The sequence below is a fragment of the Dipteris shenzhenensis genome, chromosome 28 (assembly GCF_047967505.1).
Source record: "Dipteris shenzhenensis isolate YYH24624 ecotype China chromosome 28, Dip_SZ_1.0, whole genome shotgun sequence".
Lineage (NCBI taxonomy): Eukaryota > Viridiplantae > Streptophyta > Polypodiopsida > Gleicheniales > Dipteridaceae > Dipteris > Dipteris shenzhenensis.
The window spans coordinates 10,639,284-10,662,212 of record NC_141623.1 but is presented as its reverse complement, the minus strand read 5'-3'; the positions used below and the strand labels follow the sequence as shown (position 1 = coordinate 10,662,212).

The 22,929-nt window shown below is 43.4% G+C and overlaps 1 protein-coding gene across 1 annotated transcript; it reads left to right on the top strand.

Annotated features, from left to right (window-relative positions):
- The first annotated feature begins 1,315 nt into the window (after nt 1-1,315).
- Nucleotides 1,316-21,259, top strand: LOC147883160 (monodehydroascorbate reductase-like). The gene is made up of 10 exons (XM_087399280.1): nt 1,316-1,504; nt 2,847-2,918; nt 4,456-4,507; nt 4,663-4,743; nt 7,202-7,320; nt 7,886-8,105; nt 8,267-8,385; nt 8,478-8,603; nt 20,119-20,259; nt 20,737-21,259. The coding sequence occupies exons 1-10, from the start codon at nt 1,457-1,459 to the stop codon at nt 21,061-21,063; spliced, it is 1,305 nt and encodes a 434-aa protein (XP_087255406.1). The 5' UTR covers nt 1,316-1,456; the 3' UTR covers nt 21,064-21,259.
- Nucleotides 21,260-22,929: the final 1,670 nt, after the last annotated feature.

The window sequence follows — 22,929 nt, the reverse complement described above, 5'->3', positions numbered from 1 at the left end:
TGGGATAGAGGAAGTCGAAAGGTCCCATACCCCACCCCACCTCATTAGAATTCGTCGAGGGTACCTCAGTGCACTTAGGGAAAGCGCTGAGTGGCGCTTTATCTCGATGGGGCCTTCCTGTGCTTCCCCTTTTCCAGAGGGGTAAAATGCAAGGCTTTTCAACCTTCATTGATTTGTCAAAAACACCTTCTCCAAAACAAAGTTGAGTGAATAGAGCTATTAGGCAGATCCTTGTGGCATAGGCTAAGGACAACTTGCCCACTTTGCGGCCAAATTTTAGATATTGTCTCTTTTTCGGGCTAACCAGCCATTAATACATTTGTCACGTTAGATAAAAACCAAAGTGTATGAGGATAAAAGATTCTTACAGTTGGCCAAGCTAAAATTGGAGGAGAAAGCTTGTGTGATTCGTACCAATAGGTAATCAAAGGAATGCCATGGCTAGTTACATTGAGTCCATGATGAGAGAGGTGCATGGATAGAATGGGATATGGGCTAGTATGCATGCATTTAATGCAAAGATGTGATGGTTCTTTCACCTTTAATAAAGTTGAAATGGACGAGCAAAAGCATGAGTGTGTACTTCTTTTAAGAATAATGTCATTCTTATGGTTGGTTACTACAAGTCCACGCTTACAAGAGGTGAGTGGATAGCATGAGGTCTAGTCGAGGGTATCTTTGAATGCAATGATGGGTTTCAAGTGTTTCGATTCAATTACCTTAAAAGAAGATTTATTGAATTGTACACCATAGAAAAACATTTCATTCCAAGTGCTCCAACAACAAGCTTACAAAAGGATCTTAGTGGCTTAGATTCCAAGGTTCCATGCCTTACATTTGGGACAATGTAGTCAATAAAACATCTAGTTTCACCTCAAATGTAGATGCAATGGTCAGGATAATTGGTTTGATTCTCATACAGCTTTCGATTTGGCAGGCTGAAAAATCTCAGACTTTGAGATGGGCATTGTGGGAATGTGAGAGGGAATGTGGAGAGAGAGAGAGACATAACAAAAAAGGGGTATCAAAAGAGAGGGAATGTGCTCTTTTTTTCTTCCCCACACCCACTCGTGGTTCTATCGAGGGGCACGACCGGCTTGGACAGTCGGGCACAACCGGCTTGGACGGGCGGGTCGACAGCCGTCAAGTGAGAGAGGGAGGAGCATCAAAAGATAGGGCAAGGGTGCAATGAACTAAAGAAGAGGAGGTACAATACAAATAGATGACAGAGAGAAGAAGTGTCAAAGATAGGACAGGCGTAAAAATTGTTAAGACGGTAAGGACACCAGTGTCGAATTTTTTCCGTCATCGTCTTCATCATCATCTTCTTCCTTCTAAATTTTGGAGCTTCTTCATCTTCTTCATCTTCTTCATCACGGCAGCTTGCAAGATTTCTGCAAAACTCCGAATCTTCCTTCCCCTATCCCCCCTCCCTCGCTTCTTCTCTTCCCCCTCCATGGCCTCCTCCTTCAAATACATCGTCCTCGGAGGTGGCGTCTCTGCTGTACGTTCCCCCCCCCCCCCCTTCCTCAGCAGATCCCCTTTTTCTCCGCTCTCTTGCTCTTCAATCGCTCCGTGAAACGATGCTCTTGCGATTTTCGTTTCCCCTCTCAATTCCGCGAGGGAATACCGTAATCGGAAGAAGGTCGGGATGAGTTCCGCCTTTTACATGGGAAAACGTAGCGTAAGAATCCAGCTTCTCTGTGCGCGCTGTGCCGCTGCCTCTTTCATCCGTGTCGAGACCCAACTACTTATTCCTTGAGCATTTCAGACCACTGCCGCACTCTGTATTCAAGCGAGCTTGCAGCAAGTTGCATGAATCATGAGTTGGTCTTTGCGTATTATTATTATTTTGTAATGCTTTGACGAGCGATACGATGGATTTCCATGTTGCCTGCTTAGCTCGATTTTGAGCCCATTGTCGCCAGTCATCATTTTTCGAAGCTCACCGCAAGAGAAGATGGCCTTTCTTGCTTGCTCTTCTTGGCATTTAGCGGGTGTAGACACACTTCAAACACAAGAGTGACTTCCGCAGTTTACGTTCCCTTAGAGAAAATTTAATAAAACGCAAGAAACAGAATGTGAAAGAATTCTAATACTCCCGGATCAGCATTTCTTGTCTTTGGCTGAAGGAAAATAATGAATCAACATGGTGGACTGCTTGCAATCTCCTTAAAACCTTGCGAGGCAAGAAATCAGTTTCGGCTCGTGGAAGATGACGATATGCTTTGCAAAGCAAGATCAGCGTGTTCTAGGAGGGCGATTTGTTGAAATGGCTCCTTTGGAACTGCCTGTTGAACTATCCAAGTGCCGACCGTTAAATATAGCAGTTTTAGGATTTTGAAAAACTCGGTCTGTTATTCGTTTTGGTCATTCGTGTTTGATGCCCGATCAGGTTTGATCAGGAACGCAGAGAGACCTCCTGCTATAATACTCGGACATCAGTGAGTTTTTGTCAACAAGTTCCTACGCAATGACGCTCATATAGTAGTTACGTATGGGATGAGCAATGCTTTGTGGATTTCAACAATACATGCTTCTGTAGGTCTGTCAGGCAGGCACTGTATTTCTGCCCTCCCTTTCAAGGTCTGGGAAGGAAGGGGCTCATACGCAGCGTTCTGAGTTAATCGGAATGCAGCAAGTGCAGGGTGTACATTCACAGCCATCTAGGCCTCTAAGAATCATTTTCTGGAATTGTAGCTGCCTTCTTTATTGTTTCCTAATCATATATTCTCAATTAAGGTTTAGCCCTTTTTAATTAAACATTGCCTTATCCTTTTGTTTACTGTTTTATGTGCTTATTTTACATGCTCTTCTTAACATTATATATGCTGGTGTGTTGACAGGGTTATGCTGCAAGAGAGTTTGTCACTCGGGGCCTTCTTCCAGGAGAGCTAGCCATAATTTCGAAAGAAGCAGTAAGTTTTAACTTTGGTTGTTATCTACTCCGTCGTGATTATCTTCGATGCTTTCACAGCCCTTCTTACCTTCAAAAGAGTTGGTCTCTTCTCTGCTTTGGAGTTGGCGTTCTGAGCATCTTACACTATAGATGGGGTTCAAGGTTTGTAAATCATCCTTTACTGGCTTTTGAAGTGTGTGAACTGGTTCTCCCACAAGTAAAGAACCAGTGTAGAGCTGGTGCACTCCAGGTGAACAATTAATCATAGCTTCACATAGCTTTAGAAAGGCAATCTTGATGCTGAACGCTTCTTCTTGTACATGGGACATCTTGTAGTTTTAGCTCCACCAAAGTCTGAGGAATAGACCTTTATACACGTATTTTGTTCAGGGCTTTGGGTGGCCAAGGAAGCGGTGGACATATATTGCACACATGGTTCCCTTAAGAGGCATGGGATTTCCAATGTTTCTTTCAATTTACAATCTATTATTCGAAATGTACATGCATGTGTGCATGCACCTTTGTTGTACAGGTCTTTAGGTGTGTAGTTTTTGGAGACATGCGTTAGGTGCAAGCTTCGGAAGAATCTTACCTCTGAAATTTCAAGGCGTGAGCTTTAAAAAAATTATGCTTAAAGTTGAAAGGGGAAGGGTATATTGCCTATGCAAGGGTGCCAAGGGAGGTAGGCCACACATGTTGCCACCCCTACCCCTTGGAAACCCAACATGATAGAGAACTTGGGTGATAGAACTTTTCCCCACCTTACTGCAATAGACGCTTTCATTTCCTATTTCTGAAGCCGGCAGTGGATGCACCAACATCAGTGTTGTTAGGGGACTAGGTGGTTGAGGCATTGTGAATTTTGAGAGGACTTAGGAGGCAAAGGGGATGAGAGGGGACCGAGCCTCGAGAGGAGGGCTGAAAATGAAAGGGGCCTGAGAGAGTCAAAGAGGATGAGAGAGGGAAGAGAATGAAAGGGGGTAAGAGGGGGGCAAGGGTGTTGAGAGAGGGCTGAGAATGAAGGGGGCTGGGAGAGGGCTGAGAGATGGGTGCACATGCATGCCATGTGCATGCCATGGTTGATAGGAAGTGCACATCTAACAGAGGTGCAATTCAAAGCATTCAAGACTTTTTCAAATGCTTCAAATCATTAGGTGCACTTCTCCTGCACCTAAAACCTTAACTTGACATGACTGCCACACGTGACAACTCTGCCTGGCATTTGTTTCTAGCATCTGCTTTCGGGTCTTGCCTCTCTCAGCCCCTCACAGCTCTCTCAGCCTCTTGCCTTACTCAGCCCTCACTCAAGTCTCAGCCCTCTTAGCCCTTTCAACCCTTTGCCCACTCTAAGCCCACGCTCAGCCCTTTCTCATCCCTGAATGCTCTCTAAGTCCCCTTTTCTCAGCCCTCTCTCATCTCCTTTGCCCATGCATTCCCAAGGAACCCAAAATTACGACTAACAAAATCAACAATGTTAGTAGTAAAGAAGAATTAGGAAGTTACTGAGTCTTTGAAGTATGACCATTCAATTAATTTCATGACAATTGTATGTGCAGGTTGCCCCTTATGAACGACCTGCTTTGAGTAAGGCATATCTTTTTCCAGAAGGTATGAGAGGTTTGATGTATAGGCCTATTTATTTCCATGATTGCCTGTTTCATATATGTCTGCTTTCTCAGCTTTGTTTTGAATGTGTAAATGAAAAGTATCCTCATGGAAGGTCATGCTTGTCATTATTCACGAGACAGTTGTACTCTGAACAGGTGCAGCAAGGCTTCCGGGTTTTCATACTTGTGTTGGTAGTGGGGGCGAGAGGCTGCTACCTGAGTGGTATTTGGAGAAAGGTCAGTTCCATTTTTGTGTTCATCTATTTATATAAGACTTTTGTATTCTATTGGTTCTGATTGGATTGTCAACTTTGAAGAGTCGTTTTAATCCTATGAAGCTTGCTTAGTAGTCTTTTGTGGACAGCCTTGAGGATTATAGAGGGATGGGTGCAAGTTGCATGCAATGGAATTGCCTCGCTGAAGCAAGAGCTTCCAGGGCTCTGAGCTTGGGGTAAGACCTTGTACAACCAACTTTGCCAAAAGGGCTCTACTCTGCAGTTCCGGGTCTATGATTCCAGTCCTCCCTCTGCCCTGGGGCAGAATCACTGTCTGCCAAGTGGCCTTGGCTCTAGCATTTCTTGTGCCATCCGATCCCGCACGTAGAGAAACTGCGCACTAGGTGCCTTAGCTGTCCCATGCATCCTCTATGAAAACACTAGCACGAGGCTACCCATAGCTAGGAAGACAGAAGCACCTTCTAACATAAGGGAGAAAATTGTTGTTGCTACAATCTGGGACTCCCAAATTTTTGAGATGAGTATTTTGTGTATTCTCCCACTGCAGTTTTTCTGTCTGATGGAATCATAGAGTTGGTAGTGGTCAAGAAGTGGAATCTAGCACCCTGGATCATGTGAACTGGAGGGGAAGGAGAAGAATTCCGTGGGACAAGGGTGAAAAGATATTGCAAGTAGAGCTTGAATTGTTTCTTTGTGGAGGGGGTGGGCAAGAAGCAAGTTTTTTGAGCGAGTTGAGAAGCGAGTTTTTTTTGGCAAACCACCATTTTTTGTTCCACCTATTCCACTTGTGATGCCGCCACGAGTGCCCTTCCTGCAAGAGAGAGTTTGGCTGAGCTCCAATACAAAAGTTTGCACCACACACTCTCAAGCACAGATGCCGCCTGGTTGAACCTGGCTCCTTACGGGCACGAGGCCTACAATGCAGCGCACCAGTGCTCTATCATGGAGGGACTGGACGGCATTTTGGGGAAAGTGCAAACCGAATGGCTATGGGAGTTGAGGGAGCTGCCATGTGAGCCCCTCTTGCCAGACCGAAGGGCCACCATTAAAAGATGGGTGCCAAAGCAGCAGAAGGGGAGGGGGAAGAGAACTAGGCAGGTGAGGTGAAGCAGCAACAGGTCTCTTATGTTAAGGGATGTTAGAGGCGTTTGGGGATTTTTATATTTTATTGCTTTGTGGGGTTGGGTGGGATTTGGGGGGATCTAGGGTATATTGTTGTTGGTAAGTTGTATTGACAAGTTATAAGAAACATGTCAAATCATTTCATGCCTTGCAATCTTTCAACATGCACTCGAATTGAACATTGATATGCTTATGTCTTAGCCTCTCTAGCTCTCCCTTCATTGTCCATGGCATCTCTAGAGGGCCACAAATTTGCATGGGCCTTTTTTGGCGACAATGTGTTGAAGATTGTGGTGAGCCAAATGGGTGGCCTAGTGTCTCACCACCTCTTGTAGACTCCGATTCCTTTCTCTTGTGAAGCACGCGGTTTCCCATTCTATAATGTCACCCTCCCACTACTCCAAGGCCTTTCCATTGCTCAAGGCTGTCATCTTATGCTTGATGTGCATTGATGTTCAGCCTCTCATGCTTCTCAAGCTCTCGATTTATGTGATGAGTTATGAGTCATATGTGATATATCAGCCCTCAATTATATTTAGACCCTTTATTATGTGAAGAGCATTAAGCTTCTGTGGCCTTCATTGTCATGACTCCAAGGCAATTTAAATTTCTATAGTGCGGCGGATCAACGATGGTTATGTTTTGTATGAGCATATACCTGTGTAATAGTTTTTAAGTTTACTGTCCCCCCTCCCTTTTCTTGGAAAAAATTATAAATATTAACATAATTAAGGCGCCTTATGTCTCTAAAATAAAGAATCTTTAGGGTCTTATCCCTTATCTGCCCTTATGGCACGCGTCTTACCACTATCCTGGGAACTCATTTCATGTCTCATGTCAATGATCCTATTCATTTAAATAACTAAGAATGTGGGATTTAGATTGTGTTAGAAGTTTGCTGTTGCATGCTTCTTTGTAATATTGTTCATCTATGACAGTTGTATTGTTTTAAAATAATAGTTCATTTGAATGAGATTCAAAAACTATTAATTTAGAGACATCGCAACTACAATAACTTAACAATTACAGTCTAATCTATTACCTCGAAATTCAATGGAACACTCTCCATACTCCTGCACTATACAGTTGAATGAAGCTCATTTTGTTCCGTTTTCAGGTTGTGAGATCAGATGTAAAATACAGAAACTAGGGTCTGAATGGTTGTATTTTTAATCTATTGGATGAGAACCTTTAGATATAATAAAATTTGGATCTGCTAGCTTCAACGTGTTTGGACCTTAATATCTGTCCACCTAAATTGCACGCTGTCATGCATCAAACTAATGGATCCACTGTCTAGACCTTAAATTCTGTCCCTCAAATTGTCCTCTGTCCAGGTATCGACCTTATTCTAAATACCGAGGTGGTGAAAGTGGACCTTGCTAACAAAACTCTTACAAGTGCTGCTGGAACAGACTTCAAATACGGTACTTTAATCATTGCAACAGGGGCAACGGTAAGATAGTCTTTCTATGAAAATTTGGAGAATCCGTTGATTGGCTTTACTTTTGAACTGGAAGTCTTTGTCTGTGTCTTCTCTTCATCTTTTGAGAGATCGTATAAATGTGCATGATGGTTTTAGAATAAAGGGCTTCATTTACATAATCTGCACCTGCAACATGAACAGGCAATGCCTTCAAACTTATTAGTACATTTTTATAAAGTCAAAGCTACTTCATATTATCCCAGATTCATCTAGTCTACAGAATTGTCGTGAGACCTGGGAATACAGGTTCCATATTATGCACACACATGCACATCTATGTATGAATAGATTGAAACCAACCTACATACTCATACAGACCCACATTTATAATGAATGTGTGTATACCACACTATGCAGAGATTTTCAAGACTTCCTTTTTGTCAAGTTTATTAGTATTAGAGACTCTACAAGGCAACTTATCTTCTTCTTTTCACAAGAAAGAGCATTAGGGTATATTTAGTGCATCAGCAACTTTGAAATCCAGTTCACAGGTCCTTTGGTAACTAGTGCTAATCCTTTTCGTCCCCCGCTGCAGTTCATCAAGCTATCTGATTTTGGTGTGCAAGGAGCAGATGCAAAAGGCATATATTATTTGAGGGAAATTAGTGATGCTGATGCTCTCATTGAAGGAATTCGTGCAAATAAGGAAGGCACAGCTGTGATAGTCGGTGGAGGCTATATTGGATTGGAACTTGCTGCAGTTTTGACCCTAAATAAGTTGAAAGTTACCATGGTTTATCCAGAGCCATGGTGCAGTAAGTATCCCTAATTGACCCTCTTTTTGGTGGTGTGATTGTAACCTCTGTAGTTTTTCAACTTCTGGTTTTCTCTTTTGCTTTTGAGGTTGTGTGTAGGCCGCTTCGGTACTTGGCTATCAATCTCACTCTGTGTAAATGCTTGCTTCAATCATTTGCAGTGCCCCGTTTGTTCACAGCAGAGATAGCAGCCTTCTACGAGGGATATTATGCAAACAAGGGTGTGAAGATTGTGAAAGGCACTGTTGCTACAGGTTTTGAGACGGATGCAACTGGGCATGTCAGTATAGTTTGTGAGATCATAATGAAAATGCTTTTGATATTTCATGTGACTACAATTCTTTCAGCCCTGATTTCTCTTTTGATCTGCAGGTGAAGCTTGTGAAGCTGAAAGATGGACGAGAGCTGCCCGCTGATATTGTCGTTGTTGGAGTTGGTGCAAGACCCCTTACAAGTTTATTCAAGGGGCAGCTAGAGGAAGAGAAGGGAGGCATCAAGGTTGTGCTCAGCACTGTACATCAAGGTTTTCTTGTGTTTCTGATTGACAAAGACTTTTATATTCACCGCACAACTCTACAGGATTATAGAAGCTATCCTTATTTCTGAATGTTGGATTGTTTATTTGTCAATCGTTCATTTGCTAAGTGAATTACTATGGCAATATCTGAATATGGATTGATCTGCAGGATTTCTATCTTCTTCTCTTAGTCTTCTTCTTACATGCTAGTGTCCATCCCAAGGGTTCCTATTGACATTATAGCTGTTTGGTAAAGGATGGATATTCCTTCCATGCCACAATTTGGAATGAAAGTATCAATGTATGGGTTTGCCAGCTCCTCTCTGACTTGGTAGTAAAAGAGCCACAGTGATGCTGGATTGGTTTACACATCTTCTCTGGCCTTGTCTCAAAGTTTCTATTAATTTGCTGGTACAGACCCAAGGATGGTCATATCTGTTGGTAGGGACCTGAGGATGCCCTTTATTTCTGGTTTCAAAGTGGGGAAGCTGTTATCCTCTGAGGGTTCCTCTGTAAACTACTCGGTGCTTTCTATCAATTCAGACAACGGATTTTGAAGAGGCGTTTGAATGAGATGATTGCGAGTTGCCAAACACATATACTTGAACTTAAGAGTTTGCAATTAAGCTGGAATTAAGACTTATACAGCTTAAACACAAAGTGACATCATTGGAAAATGCAATATGATTGAGGGGCCAAGACGGCCCCCCCCCTTTATCCAAGCTCACTTTATTCTTGAAAATGGAGATACAAGACCAAGGTGCAATGCACCTTCCAAACTGATGAACTCAGTGAAAACCTAGGACCTAGATACAAGACTCGAGCATATGTACAAGGTAGACAACAAAAAGGAGGACTCCAAGCTCAGGTTTCAACTCTTGGCTTGCCCAATCCACAAGGAAGAAGCCTGCAACAATCACCACTTACATCCAACATTAGAGGCAAGCACTAGTTTCTAGAAAGATAGTAGAAACAACATGAAGTAGTGATGTAAATGAGATAAACTTTGACAATAGAGGCTCCCTTTGTGACTTGACTCTTTTGTAGATGAAGTCCTTGATGCCTCTGAAGCTATCTTGGGTGAGGAGAGTGTGGAAATGGGGCTGGAATGAGAACAGCTTAGAAAAACAGCCTGTAGGCTAGAGAGAGAAAGTTTTTATGGAGTGATAGCTGTAGAGAGAGAGTGCCACTGCTGATCCCAAGGGAGGAGATGTAAGAGAGGAGCTGCTGCTGTTCCAGAGGTGCACAAAAAGGCAGACTTGTGCAAGGGAAATGGGCTGGGACAGTAGAGAGAGAAATTCTGCAGTAGAGAGAGAAAGACTGCAGCAGGAGAGAGAAAGGGGCTGTGGCTGCTCCAGGCTAGCTGAAGGGGAGAGGATGCTGCTGTTGTTCCAGAAGAGCTGAGAGGGGGCAGATTTCTGGAGAGGAGGGGCTGGAACTGTAGAGAGAGAATGTGCTGTTGTAGAGAGAGAAAGTGCTGCTGAGGTGAGAGAATGGCCTGGGGAGAAGCTGGCTGCACCCAAGGAGCTGGAGAGGTTCTGCTGCATCATCCAAAAGGAGGGAGAAGAAAAGTGACGAATTTTTCATGTGAGGAATGAAGGGGAGAGGCCTTCTTTTATAGGCTCAGCCCCCCCCCTAGGCCTAGAGTGGAAGGTGGACACTTGTCCGAGATTTTTAGTGGGCTGCAGTCCCAAAGAGGACAGCCGACAACTTGCCCCAAATCTACCAGATTTGGGGCCAAACACTTGGCCTGCATGTCCTGCCACTTGCCATGCATGTTGCCACATGTGTGGGACAGGTGGACTGACCTGCCAGCTCAAATTCCATGTGGCAGTCTGCCACGTGTCAGCTCCCAAAAACCCTAAAATTTCAAAGTTGTCAGAATTCAATTCTGATCGCACCCATGGGTTCCTAACAACTTAGACTATCTATTGATGTACTCTAAGGTCATAATTGAGCCATACTGAGCTCATTTGTTTGTCGTCTTATCTTGTATCTCCATTACTCTTGGCATGCTGCCAGGCCCACACCCAAAGCTCAAGGAACATTCTCTTGAATGGTTCCTAGGTCGGTATGCAATCTGTGCATTTGATTGGTCCCATGTTTGGGTACTCAGGTGGGGTGTGGTTTCCAGATGTCCCTCTCAAAGAGAGGCCATCACTCTTGTGGGTCACTAATGCCCATAACCCCAAGCAAGGGGGTCCACTCTCAAATGCTAGACCTAGTCCCCATTGTCCGTAACTGAACAGTAGGAAAACATTTCATTTCTTAATAAGCATGCTATTGTAAAACAAAAAGAAATAGTACCAAGTAAGTGGATACATGTTAAAGCAGGATGACATTCCCTCCGTCTTTCATTCGGTTGTCCGCAACTGAAATGCTTCCTCATAAGCATCCAGGATTTTAGGACACTCCTGAAATGTAGCTCTGTCCACCCATTGGGCATCGGTGGATGGGAGCCCTCTGAACTTCAAAAGGTACATTTTGCGAGTCGTGCCTCGACGTCCCGTAGTGAAGTTATGCAAAATAATTTGCTCTGGGATCAACAAGATCTCAGTGTCCTCTACTTCAGGTGCATCGTCCAGTGTGGGCTCTTGAGGTGGTTCCCCAATGAAGGGTTTCACCAAGCTTACGTGGAAGACATTGTGGATCTTCCAATGCTCTGGAAGTCTCAATCGGACTGAGACATCATTTATCACTTGCAACACTTGAAAAGGACCATAATATCGAAAGGATAGCTTGAAGTAGATGCGCTTTTTGCCCACTTTGGTTTTTAATCGGGCTTTCTCAAATTTCAATAAGACCCATTGGCCTTCTTTCATTGCAAACGCCCTCCGTCTTTTATTTGCAGCTGCTCTTTGTTTCTCCTGTGCCTTTTGAATGGCTGCTCGAACTGTGGCATAAGCAGAGTCATAATCCTCCACGAATTGATGAGCGGCAAAGATTTTCTCTTTTGTTTGCATGAGTGGAGTTGGTAAAGATCTACCATATACAATTTCGAAAGGAGCTTTTCCAGTGGAGGAATGAATTGTGTTGTTATAAGCAAACTCCACAAGAGGAAGGAATTTCTCCCAAAAGGTTTGTTGGTCATGCACATAAAATTTCAGCAAATCCAAGAGTGTACTATTCGTAACTTCAGTTTGGCCATCCGTTTGAGGATGAAAAGCTGAGGAGAAACTTAGAAGAGTTCCAAGGTTCTCAAACAAAGCCTGCCAGAAGTTACTAGTGAACTTTGAGTCTCTATCTGATACTATAGACTTGGGCATGCCGTGGTGATGTGTCCAATAAATAAATGGGCAGCTTCAGGTGCCTTGAGATTCTTTCTGCAAGGAATGAAGTGGGCTCCCTTGCTGAATCGATCTACTATCACCCAAATCATGTCATGATTTTGATTGGTCCTGGGAATTTCTGTAATGAAGTCCATGGTGATGTGTTTCCATGGTCTCTCATGAATGGGTAGGGGCTGAAGTAAACCCTTGGGTTTTCCTCTCTCATACTTAGCTTTTTGACATGCGAGACAAGCCGAAATGTAGGCTGCAGTGTCCTTTTTCATATTAGGCCAGTAGAAAAATTTATCCATGGCTGAAAAAGTGGCCACAATACCCCTATGACCAGCATAGGGTGGGTTATGGCTTTTCTCCATCACTTTAGATCTAAGCTGCTTTGTGATACATAGTTTGTTCTCCATGAATAAATAGCCATCCCTGATGTGGTAGGCATGATGGGTGCCTCCATCTTTCAAATGTGCCCATGGCTGAGCAAAATCAGCATCTCCCTCATAGAATTTATCCATGGCTGAAAAAGTGGCCACAATACCCCTATGACCAGCATAGGGTGGGTTATGGCTTTCCTCCATCACTTTAGATCTAAGCTGCTTTGTGATACATAGTTTGTTCTCCATGAATAAATAGCCATCCCTGATGTGGTAGGCATGATGGGTGCCTCCATCTTTCAAATGTGCCCATGGCTGAGCAAAATCAGCATCTCCCTCATAGAATTCTTTGAGGGCTGTTAGCTCATCATGATAGGGAACTGAAATATGGTGAAGCCGTGGTCTACGAGAAAGGGCATCAGCCACTACATTCTCTTTTCCAGGAGTATATTGTATCTGAAAATGAAATGATTGCAGAAAGGTAGACCATTTCATATGTCTCTCTCTGATCAGAGGTTGAGTTAGAAAATATTTAAGACTTTCATGATCAATTTTTACAAGAAAATCTATCCCTAAAAGATAATGTTTCCAAAGTTTGAGAGCATGAATTACAGCTAAGAGTTCTTTTTCATAGATATCATAATGAAGTTCAGCATCTCTTAGCCGTCGGCTTTCAAAGACCACAGCATGACCATCCTGGGTAAGAGAAGCCCCAAGGCAATCGCCACTGGCATCAGTTGCTACTAGGAATGGTTTCCTAAAGTCAGGAATGATAAGTACAGGAGCTGTAGTCAGGGCATGCTTTAGAGCATTAAAAGAGTCCTTTTCTTTTTGGGTCCATCTATACTTAAGATTTTTCTTGGTGAGATCATGTAGAGGGGCTGCAAGTTCAGCAAAATGCCAAATAAACCTTCGGTAATATGAGCATAGGCCTAGAAAAGACCTTACCTCATGGGCATTCTTCAAGTCAGGCCACTCTACAATTGTCTGTATCGTGGTTGGGTCCATACGGACACCTTCTTGTAAGATAATGTGACCAAGATAGTGAATCTCAGGAAGAAAGAACTCACTTTTCTTCTCATTGATGTGAAGAGCATTTTCAGCTAAGATTTGAAATACAATCTTTAGATGTTCCTTATGTTCTTCCTCATTCTTGCTGAAAATGAGGATGTCATCAAAGAAGACGGCAGTGAACTGTCTATAGTTCTTGAACAACCGTTCCATCAGCCGATTGAACGTGGTTGGGGCATTAGTAAGGCCAAATGGCATTACCATATATTCATACAGCCCAAATGTGGTTCGGAAGGCTATTTTATGAATGTCCTCAGGTACAACTCGTACCTGATGGTAGCCACTCTTAAGATCTATGCGGCTGAAAATTTCAAATCCTCCTAAACGATCAAAGATATCGTCTATACGAGGAATCGGGAAACGATTCTTAACCGTCTGTTTGTTTAAGGCTCTATAGTCTATGCACATCCTGAAGGTTTTATCCTTCTTTTGGACTAGTAAGACAGGAGAGCAAAAAGAAGAACTACTGGGTTGGATCAATCCCTTGTCCAAGAGTTCTTGGACTTGCTTGAAGATTTCATCTTGTTGAGATTGACTAACTCTATATGGGGGTCTATTTGGAGGTGAAGACCCTGGAACTATGTGAATTTTGTGATCCTTTGGTCTCTCAGGAGGGAGGTGACTGGGAAGTTCCTGAGAGAAGCAACTAGAGAATTCCTGAAGGAAATCTAATCTTTCTTTTGTGAGAGGATCTGACTTTTCTTCACTTGGTTGCTTATCGCGTACAAACACTAGAAAAGAACATACTCCTTTCTTAAGAAAATTGGAAGATCGTGCATGACTTACCATAGGATTGGTGTTTCCTGAAACTCCCGTTGTAATGCTCACATCTCTACCCTTATGTTGGAGGGTTAGAATATTCTTCACATAATCGATTCGGGGGTTGACTTGCTTATGCCAGGGCATGCCGAGAATTACATCTGATTCTTGAAGTGGTGCCACCATGAAGGGTAGATGATCCAAGTACCCTTGGATGTGTACCGTCCAAGAAGGACGACTCTGATAACGTGGACACTTCCAAGAGGAAGCAGAAGAAGAAGTTCTTCTACTGTGACATGCCAGGCCATTTTACAAAGGATTGCTGAAAGAAGAAGGTGGATTAGAAAAACAAAAGGGAGTCCGACTTAGATTCAGAGGGCAACACAAAAGCCAAAGCTAATGTGGTAATCAAAGATTAGTTCTTGGTGACATCTCCGTGTGTTACTAAGGTCAGATATGCCGACCTAGAAACCCTATTGATGATGTCTGACATTGAGATGTGGGTCGACGAGGAGTCAGAAACCTTTGTGAAGGTGAAGGACAGCATGGAGTGCTTGGTATCTTCTAGGTGTGTGGCCATTGATACTGACACGAGGGTGGATTCCATGGAATGCCCTTGGGTTTCATGTTCAGATGGATGCTGTACTTCAGAAGGGGATAGAACAAGATTACATAGGCTATTGGTATGTGCCTCGATGAGGTGCATGGTTTGCTTTCAGAGCAAGCACACAGGCAGTACGATGATGTGGTATGTACTTGATGTTCTCAATTTGAGCCTTTATAGCATGATGTGGAGAGAATTTGCTCTTCATTTGTCTCAGATAATGCGAGATTGAAAGGAATGGGCCTTCTTCAAAGGTAGAAGGAGAAGTGTGAGTGCTTCTTCAAATCTTGGACGCAGATTGCTGGAAGGTGATGGACAAGGTGTACTGTAGCCAGAAGAGTACTTGCTTGAGAGCTTAGTGAGAGTTCGTGGTCCAGGTTATCTGGAGATATTCATTGGTTGCGGACTGACCCTCAGAACATGGTGACTTGAAGACTTCAGGTTGTTCACTCATTATGAGGGAGACAACTTGAAGATCGTGGCAGCTAGATTGCTCGAGTGCGAAGGCGGTAACGTGACTGAAGATGGTGGTGCCAAAAGGTGCAACTAGAGATGGACCCCTGTACCAAGATGGTGTATGGAAGCAGAACCAGACCTGGTGGAGCAAGAGCCACTAGATTAAAAGCCCGAAAAATATTTCGACACCGAAATGTTTTAGAGGACTACGACTAGGGAGTTACTGTAGCATCGTCATCGATGTGCGGAGATGTGTTGGTGAGAGGGGGTGTTGGAAAGGTCACCCCCCCATCTGTAAGCCCCCATATGAGGAGAGCGTGGGGGAGGGAGACTTAGGGCAGGATGTGCCCAAGAGAAAAGAAAGAGAGGGGGGCTGCCACATGGGCAGCACCTCACATCAAAGAAGAGAAAGCCATGGAACCCAGGAGGCAAGGACTCTAGACAGATGTGTGCCCTTTGGCAGAGGTGCAAAACATGGCGGCTGTCTACAGGCAGGGATGCAAGCAGTACGGCAGCGCGGCGGATCCATGGGCAGGGATACAACCTGCAAGAAGGTCCTGAAGGTGGCCTGGTCGCAGCACAGGAGTTGCAGGGAAGGGAGGGGCTGTAGTGGGCAGCACCTTGCCCTTATATAGGTCCAGGAAACTGGTGGGCCACATAGGCCAGCCCACAGCCCCATGCATAGATGGGAGTAGGAGGGGGCTGGCACACAAAGCAAGGGGGCATGGGCCCCTGTTGGCTATGGCAGGCAATGGAAGCTTAGAAATGGATAGAAGACCAAAAACGAGATGCTGCCCTAGAGATGTGCCCACATCCCAATAAATAGGGGCCTGCATCCCAATAAATAGGGGCCTGTGGGGTCGGTTTTATGGCAGACTGGTCAGCCATATTGGGGCAGGCCAGTCGGTCACTTCAAGGGGGCCTTTGGGCCAATAAAAGGAGGGCCTCCAGGCCCTCGTTACTCATTCTTTGGAGCAGCCTTCACACAAGCAGTATGAGCAGTCTTCTACCCATCTTGGAGCCTATACTTTGGAGGACCAAGAAACCTAGAGAAGCTGCAGAAGAGCTTGAAGGGTTGCCCACCTAGGCTGATCTATAGGCAGCAAGGTGGAGACTGGACAGAAAGTCTATAGACGCTCGAGGTGGAGCACGACGTGGGCTCGAGTCTAGAGATAACCGGCAGATAGAAGAAGTACCTTGTGTTAAGATAAGAGGACCACACCATTGGTGGGACTCTTGATCTATCTCTTTTGTATTGTGTCCATAGCTTTGGACAGAAATATATTATTTTGTCGTCTTCTATATCTGGCTGGTTCATTGTCTATTGATGAGTCTGCACCTCTATCCTATGCACGTAAGTTTAAGAAGTTTGGGATTCCACACGACCCATAGTGTGTATCCTATGCACGTAAGTTTAAGAAGTTTGTGATTCCACACAACCCACACCACACTGTGTGAGCTCCTGGGCTATTCTATAAGTCTTCCGCTGTGCGTACCCTGTGTTGGTTGATTTCTAACACGTGAGAGGGACACAAAGACCTCACTCGAGACAGAGAGTACACAGAGTACATTATATTCAGGTCCGACCTATCACAACACTCCCTAGAGGTGACCGACAGAGACGAGGGGTCACTCTTAACATAGTGGAGAGAGTTCAGAGATCGCATCCCCCACCACCGCAGTGCGAGACAGCCCTACAGATATCTTCACGGCTCAGCAGAGAGCCATCATTGTACCGGGCTTCGGTTTCTGAGTCCTAGCATTGAGACGGACTTGTCTCAGTTCGTATTTGGATAGACTGATTATGATTATGATTATGATTTTGCTAGCATAGATTAGTACTCAGCAAGGGCTCTAGCGCACCCTTTGCATCAGCCCATTGAGGCTTGTATGAGTTCGCTTTTTCTGTGCTCTTTGTCCCACAGGCCTGTGAGGCCTTCCACGGATGTTAATACATCTTTCTTTTTCTTTCTTTCTGGGCAAGGTTCCCTATACAGCTTGCTAGAGTGGTTTAGGCTTCTTTTTCCGTTTCGATAAAATTCAGTTAACCCCTTTCCCTGCTGTGATGGGTCCTAGGGATCATGCCTTCCTGAAATTTAGTCAAGATGCCACAAACAGGCTGCTCAATGTTTTGCCTTTATCTACCCCCCCAAAGCAGTTAGATCTTCATGCATCTGCTCTAGGATAGCATCCATAGAAGGCTTGCTGGAAAGGGTTATGCTGAGGACAGTAATGTCTACGTCTAGGAAAGTCTCACTCTTGAACTTTGCTCAAGCTGCTACAAAATAGGTTTCTGTGTCCTCTCTTGTTTGTCATGGGCATTGAATCCAAATGTTTAGCATTAAAATTTGTGGATGGCTAACTAGTCCCATCCAAATGTGGACCAGTATATATTTTTTAATGCTCCACCCTTTGTACCCTTCACCATAGCTTAGTTGCAAGTTGGTTGAGGCTATTTGTACCCTGCCCAATCCATGGCCTATACCTCCACACTCCATCACATTCATGTGTTTTCTTCACCTCCTGACTTTTATGAGTTGTGCAAGAGTGTTCAGGCATATTGCATTCCAGCACTTTGTTCCATCTTTTGTCTTAGAGTTGTGAAAGGAAGGCTACTGACTTCCAATAGAGGGAGTGTGGCTTCAAGAAATTGTACCTGTGGTGGAACTTCAGTTTCCAGCCCAATTGGGCCCTGTTTATACATTCTCTCTCTCTCTCTCTCTCTCTCTCTCTCTCATATGTGTGACCTATTCTTGGTTAAAGTTTGCTTTCACTGTTTTGCATTGGATGGATGTTGAATTCTCTCACATGGTATTAGAGCCAAATGGGTTCTTTTGAGAGAGATGACCTGAAGAAGACCAATAATCAGTCCGCCTATATTTCGTACCGATCTACATCAGTCTGGTTGAAGAAGTCAACCATGGCTGTACCTCAAGCTCAAGAAGCTTACCTGGTGAAGCGGATCTACATTAGATGGGACAGCAAGACCCTCCAGATCTAGTCGGCAGTCCCAGGAGAGAGAGCTGCACAGCAAACAAGGGCAGCAAGCCCTAGATCCAGTAGGCCTTGAAGAGTACCTATGGACAGAAGGGCCACATCCTCTACATCTTGGAGCATAGTATCGCTTTCAAGGACTGGGTCCTGTCGCAACAACATTGAATGTCTCATCAATTGGAAGGCCCACTGAAGACGAGAGGTTGTGGTAGTCTATGCAAGAGCACCCCCACCTCTTGGCTGATTGATGTCAGCGTGGATAGCCACCACATGTAATTTTGAGGGCAAAATTCTTTGGGAAAAGATGGCTGGGAAAATCAGGCTAAATCAGCCTGGGGAGACGTGTTAACACTAGGTTATATTAGCTAGAGGGCTAATTTGTAGGGACTTTGGGACAAGGCTAAAAAAGCTCCACATTTTCTCAATTGTAGATTATATATTGATTTGACTCCTTGAGTGGCTGAGCCAGATCGCCAATTTGTTGAGCACGTTCTCCCTATAGTGACAATTTTGAATTGCCTCACCAAATCATGATGAACAACAACCACTCATATATATGGGAGGTCAATTTGCGCTTGACCCAATGAGCCTTTTCATCAAGGGGTAAGTGTAGCAGTTCTATAAGAATTGATTGCTTTGTAGACTAGATTGGCAGCACAAGATAGACTGACTAGTGGAGTGGATCAATCCTACACTTTGTCTTCCAATTCTTCAAAGTCTGCAATAAAATTATCATAAGTTTTAGTCCATCCTCACAGTACGGAGCTCGATGGTCAATTACAGATAGTTAATCGTTTATGAATGTTCCTGTCCTTTATGACTGAAGAGAAGTGCAAGGAAGTTTATCTTAAAGAACTAAAGGAGGTTCATCTTGATAGGCAACCTTTTTTGAAAATTGAGCTCACCAATTTCCATACATAGCTGAGTTAGTCAAGTTTACACGTATTCACATAAGAAAATGCTCATCGTGTTGCAAGTTTTGTCACCAGAAGAAACAACGTGGAACAACTTTCAACATGTGTTCAAAGACACACATGATATTTATTATTGGTCTTCTGCCGGACTACCAACATGATATCATGAGAAATGAGATCTTGAGTGTTGATGATACAATTAAGTATGCTAGAATATATGATGGTACTTTGGCAGTTAAGAAGGGTTCATGTGATGCACAATGCTAGAATACTGCAGTCACTAGAATAACAATAAGGGTTGGAATTGAAGGTTTTCATCATCGAATCTTGCTTAAGGTACTTAGAGTGAAGTGAAGCGATGTAAAAAACAAAAGAAGGCGTGTTGCACTTGGTTCATATTGATGTATATGGACCGATGCGGACAGCATCTTTTGGAGGCTACTCCTACTTTGTAGTCTTTGTGGATGACTTTACCAGGCACACTTGGATTTTCCCTTTGAAACCCAGGTCAGATGTCTTTGCTTGTTTTAAGCATTTTTCTTACCATGGCTGAAAATGAGAAGCTCCTCACACTCTGCACGGACTGGGGGGGGGGGGGAGTACATGTCCCATGAGTTTGCTGATAGCAGTGATTTATAGAATTTTTATATTCTGACAAGCTGACGATGTGTTGCTTCTGTAGCTTGTGGAGAAGTGTTTGTCGTGGCTAGTTGCTTTTATACTAGGCTGTGACGCATGAAGATTTTGGATTTTGTGATCTATCATACGGTGGTCATATATGCGCTTCTGGATCTTGTTTTGAAGTGTGATCATACCTTTTTATATTGAAATATACGGCCATATATATCTTGGTATACTGGGCATTTCAACTTGCAGGGCATATTCTATAGTTGTTGGATCTATTTGGTTTGACATTTGAATGGTTCAGCAAATCAGTCTGTTTTGGACAAAGCCTTTAGCTTTAGCATTTGCTCAGAAGATTGCGTGTGACAGATTGCTCTTTGTTTTTGGAATTGTTTTTCATAGAAGCTAGTTTGATTGAACAGGTTGATGCATTCTTCAAAACCAGTGCTCCAGATGTGTATGCTGTGGGTGATGTCGTGAACTTTCCTTTGAAGATGTACAATGAACCAAGAAGAGTTGAACATGTTGATCATGCAAGAAAATCTGCTATTCATGCAGTGCAGGTGTGTTTGCCTCAAAAATTTCCTTGCTTTCAAGTTTCTAGATTCGGCATTTATTATGATGTGATGTAATGCAAGCCTGCTATTGCCTCCTCCTGCCTTGAAATGACCTTTTAGTTCTGTTTTATGTTCTATTTCATATACAATGGAATGGATTCGGCAGAAACAGTTAGCTCTACCCCCCATCTCCCTCCCCCCCCCCCCCCAAACCCCCCCAAACACACACACGCACAACAACAACACACACATCCCAGGGGAGGGTGTATCTAAGGACATTTGTACATGCGGGGGAGCATGTCTAAATGTGAGCTACACCGCCCACCATAGGGAGCAGTGAAGTTGGTCTGGAATCTGGATGTGATGGCAGCAAATATTTCACATTATATTGTTGATGGGCTGTGAGATTGTGGGTGACCATCATACTAGACTCTCTGATTTTGGCAGTGGTATTAATCTTTCAAGTTATCTTCTGTCTTGCAGGCCATCAAAGCCGCAGAGCAAGGCACGACAATTGATACGTATGACTACCTACCTTATTTCTACTCGCGCTCTTTTGATCTCTCTTGGCAGTTTTATGGAGATAACGTGGGAGATTTTGTCATTTTTGGAGAGACAAATCCATCCACTCCAAAAGCCAAGTTCGGTGCGTATTGGATCAAGGATAAGAAGATAGTAGGTGCCTTTTTAGAGAATGGTTCCCCTGAAGAGAACAAGGCCATTGCCAAAGTGGCAAAACTGCAGCCTACAGTGGAAAGCAAGGAAGCCTTACTTGCAGCTGGTGGTCTCGAGTTCGCCTCCAAAATATAGTGGTTATTTGAAGAGTGCAAGTCGCACGTTTGGATGCCATTTTTGAGGAAGAGCTTGTAAACTTGTCTTCTAGGCTAATGCAAGGAATTTTACACCATCTACTGATTGTAACAGTCCGCTGTAAAGTTTCAGGATGAACTTAGAAAGCTGTACTCTTATTTTAAATTAACAATTTATTTGATAAATTTCATTGTTTGATCCAGCCATGAATGTGCATTTTTTTGACCTGGCCATGAAATTGCATTTGTTCTACAAAATCCTGTGGTCTGATCATGAATGTGGATAGGGCATAGTCATAGCGGTGTGCGCATTTTTGGCTTCTTTTACTAGGTGTCTAATGCCTTGTTACCATCCTACTTCAAAAATTTGTGCAGGTTGCATCACGACAGCTAGATGCATACCTCTAGAATTTTGGACTTTAAAATAACAAAATCTGAATATATATTCTAGTCTTACAAAGGTATATATACCCCTAGTGTTTGCTAGGTGTCTCATCTTCTAGTTATAATCATACACCTGAAAATTTGGTGGAGATTGTATAATGACAGCTAAATGTATATCCTTACTGTTTGCTTGTTCTTTGGTAAATTCACATGGTCTTGCATGTAGTATGTGACTTCAAAGTATGAACATGTGGCTTGCCCCCCTAGCTTAGCTTGATGTTTTTAGACGAAACAAGGAGTGGCTTGTTATATTAGATACAGACTTCTTAAGTTGAGACAGCTTTTGGCCTTGGGTTCAACGCTACATCATATCTATTGCTGAGATTACATATTACGAAGCATGGTTAGAGGGAGTTGACCTCCCTGCTACGCGAGAGGTATTTGCTGGATGTATAGTCCACCGTCTTGGTTGCTAGCTCCTGTTTCGGAATCTCTCTAGTCAGTGAGCCTTGAGATCCATAAACAGGTGGGCTTTAGCTGGCAAACTGGTTTCTTTTTGGTACTTTCATTGACAGCTGCTTTTGGAAGCTGTTTGTATGGTGCCTTCAAGCATTAATAGAATTTGCCTTTTTTTTGGGGGGGAAACTTGACCTTGCATAAAGCTACTATAGCCCACCACATTGAGTTTAGTCCATGAGCCACCTTGTAGATCTCTTCTAAGCTAGCCACCAAATATGATAACAAAAGCACCATAAAGGTAGGTCTATCATCTTTTCATATGTTTACTAAAGTGTATTACCAAAAAGACTTCCTAGTATGTGATGAAAGTACTCGAGCATAAGTCTTAAGGCTAGGATGTAACTTCATTCAAGTTGTCTGGTATTAGCATTCTTGGAATATGCAAGCATTTATGCATTTTTTAAAAATTGTGTAACAACTTGCATGCACATCTTAAGGTTAGTGACGGGAGAGATTTGAGTTATGAACTTGTCTTTCTAATGGAGATTGGTAAGAGTAGTTGCAATAGTAGAAAAGCTGTAGATAAACTTTGACATATTCCTTAATTGCCTTACATTCTTGGATACTTTCCAATCTTTGACCATAGATTTGATGTTCATTTGGTCTATCATGATGCCATCTTGGTGAAAACATGCCCTATGCCCTAGGTTCACCTCCTCTTGATAGTTGGTCATCTTTGCAAATAGTGTATGTACCTTTGTAGTGGGCTCAATTGGCGAAGACCATGCAGGTGGGGGAAAAAAAGAAGAAGCTCAAGGTCTAGTTGCATATCCAAAGGTAACAATCTATGCATGGCATATGAAGACAACCCAACCATTCAATTATGAAGACATGAATAACATGAAAATATGCTGGAGAACATAAATCAAGACTCATGTTCGATAGAGGAAATGGTTTGAAAGGATAGTTGGCTTGAGGGATGCCTAAAAGGAGAAGATCCAAATCAAGAGGAAGGACCATTATG

Bases quoted from the DNA above. Each gene is read 5' to 3' on its own strand.
- LOC147883160 (XM_087399280.1), top strand. From the start codon at position 1,457: ATGGCCTCCTCCTTCAAATACATCGTCCTCGGAGGTGGCGTCTCTGCT. The intron at 1,505-2,846 runs GTACGTTCCCCC...GTGTGTTGACAG, and splicing joins TCGGAGGTGGCGTCTCTGCT to GGTTATGCTGCAAGAGAGTT. The intron at 4,508-4,662 runs GTATGAGAGGTT...TACTCTGAACAG, and splicing joins GGCATATCTTTTTCCAGAAG to GTGCAGCAAGGCTTCCGGGT.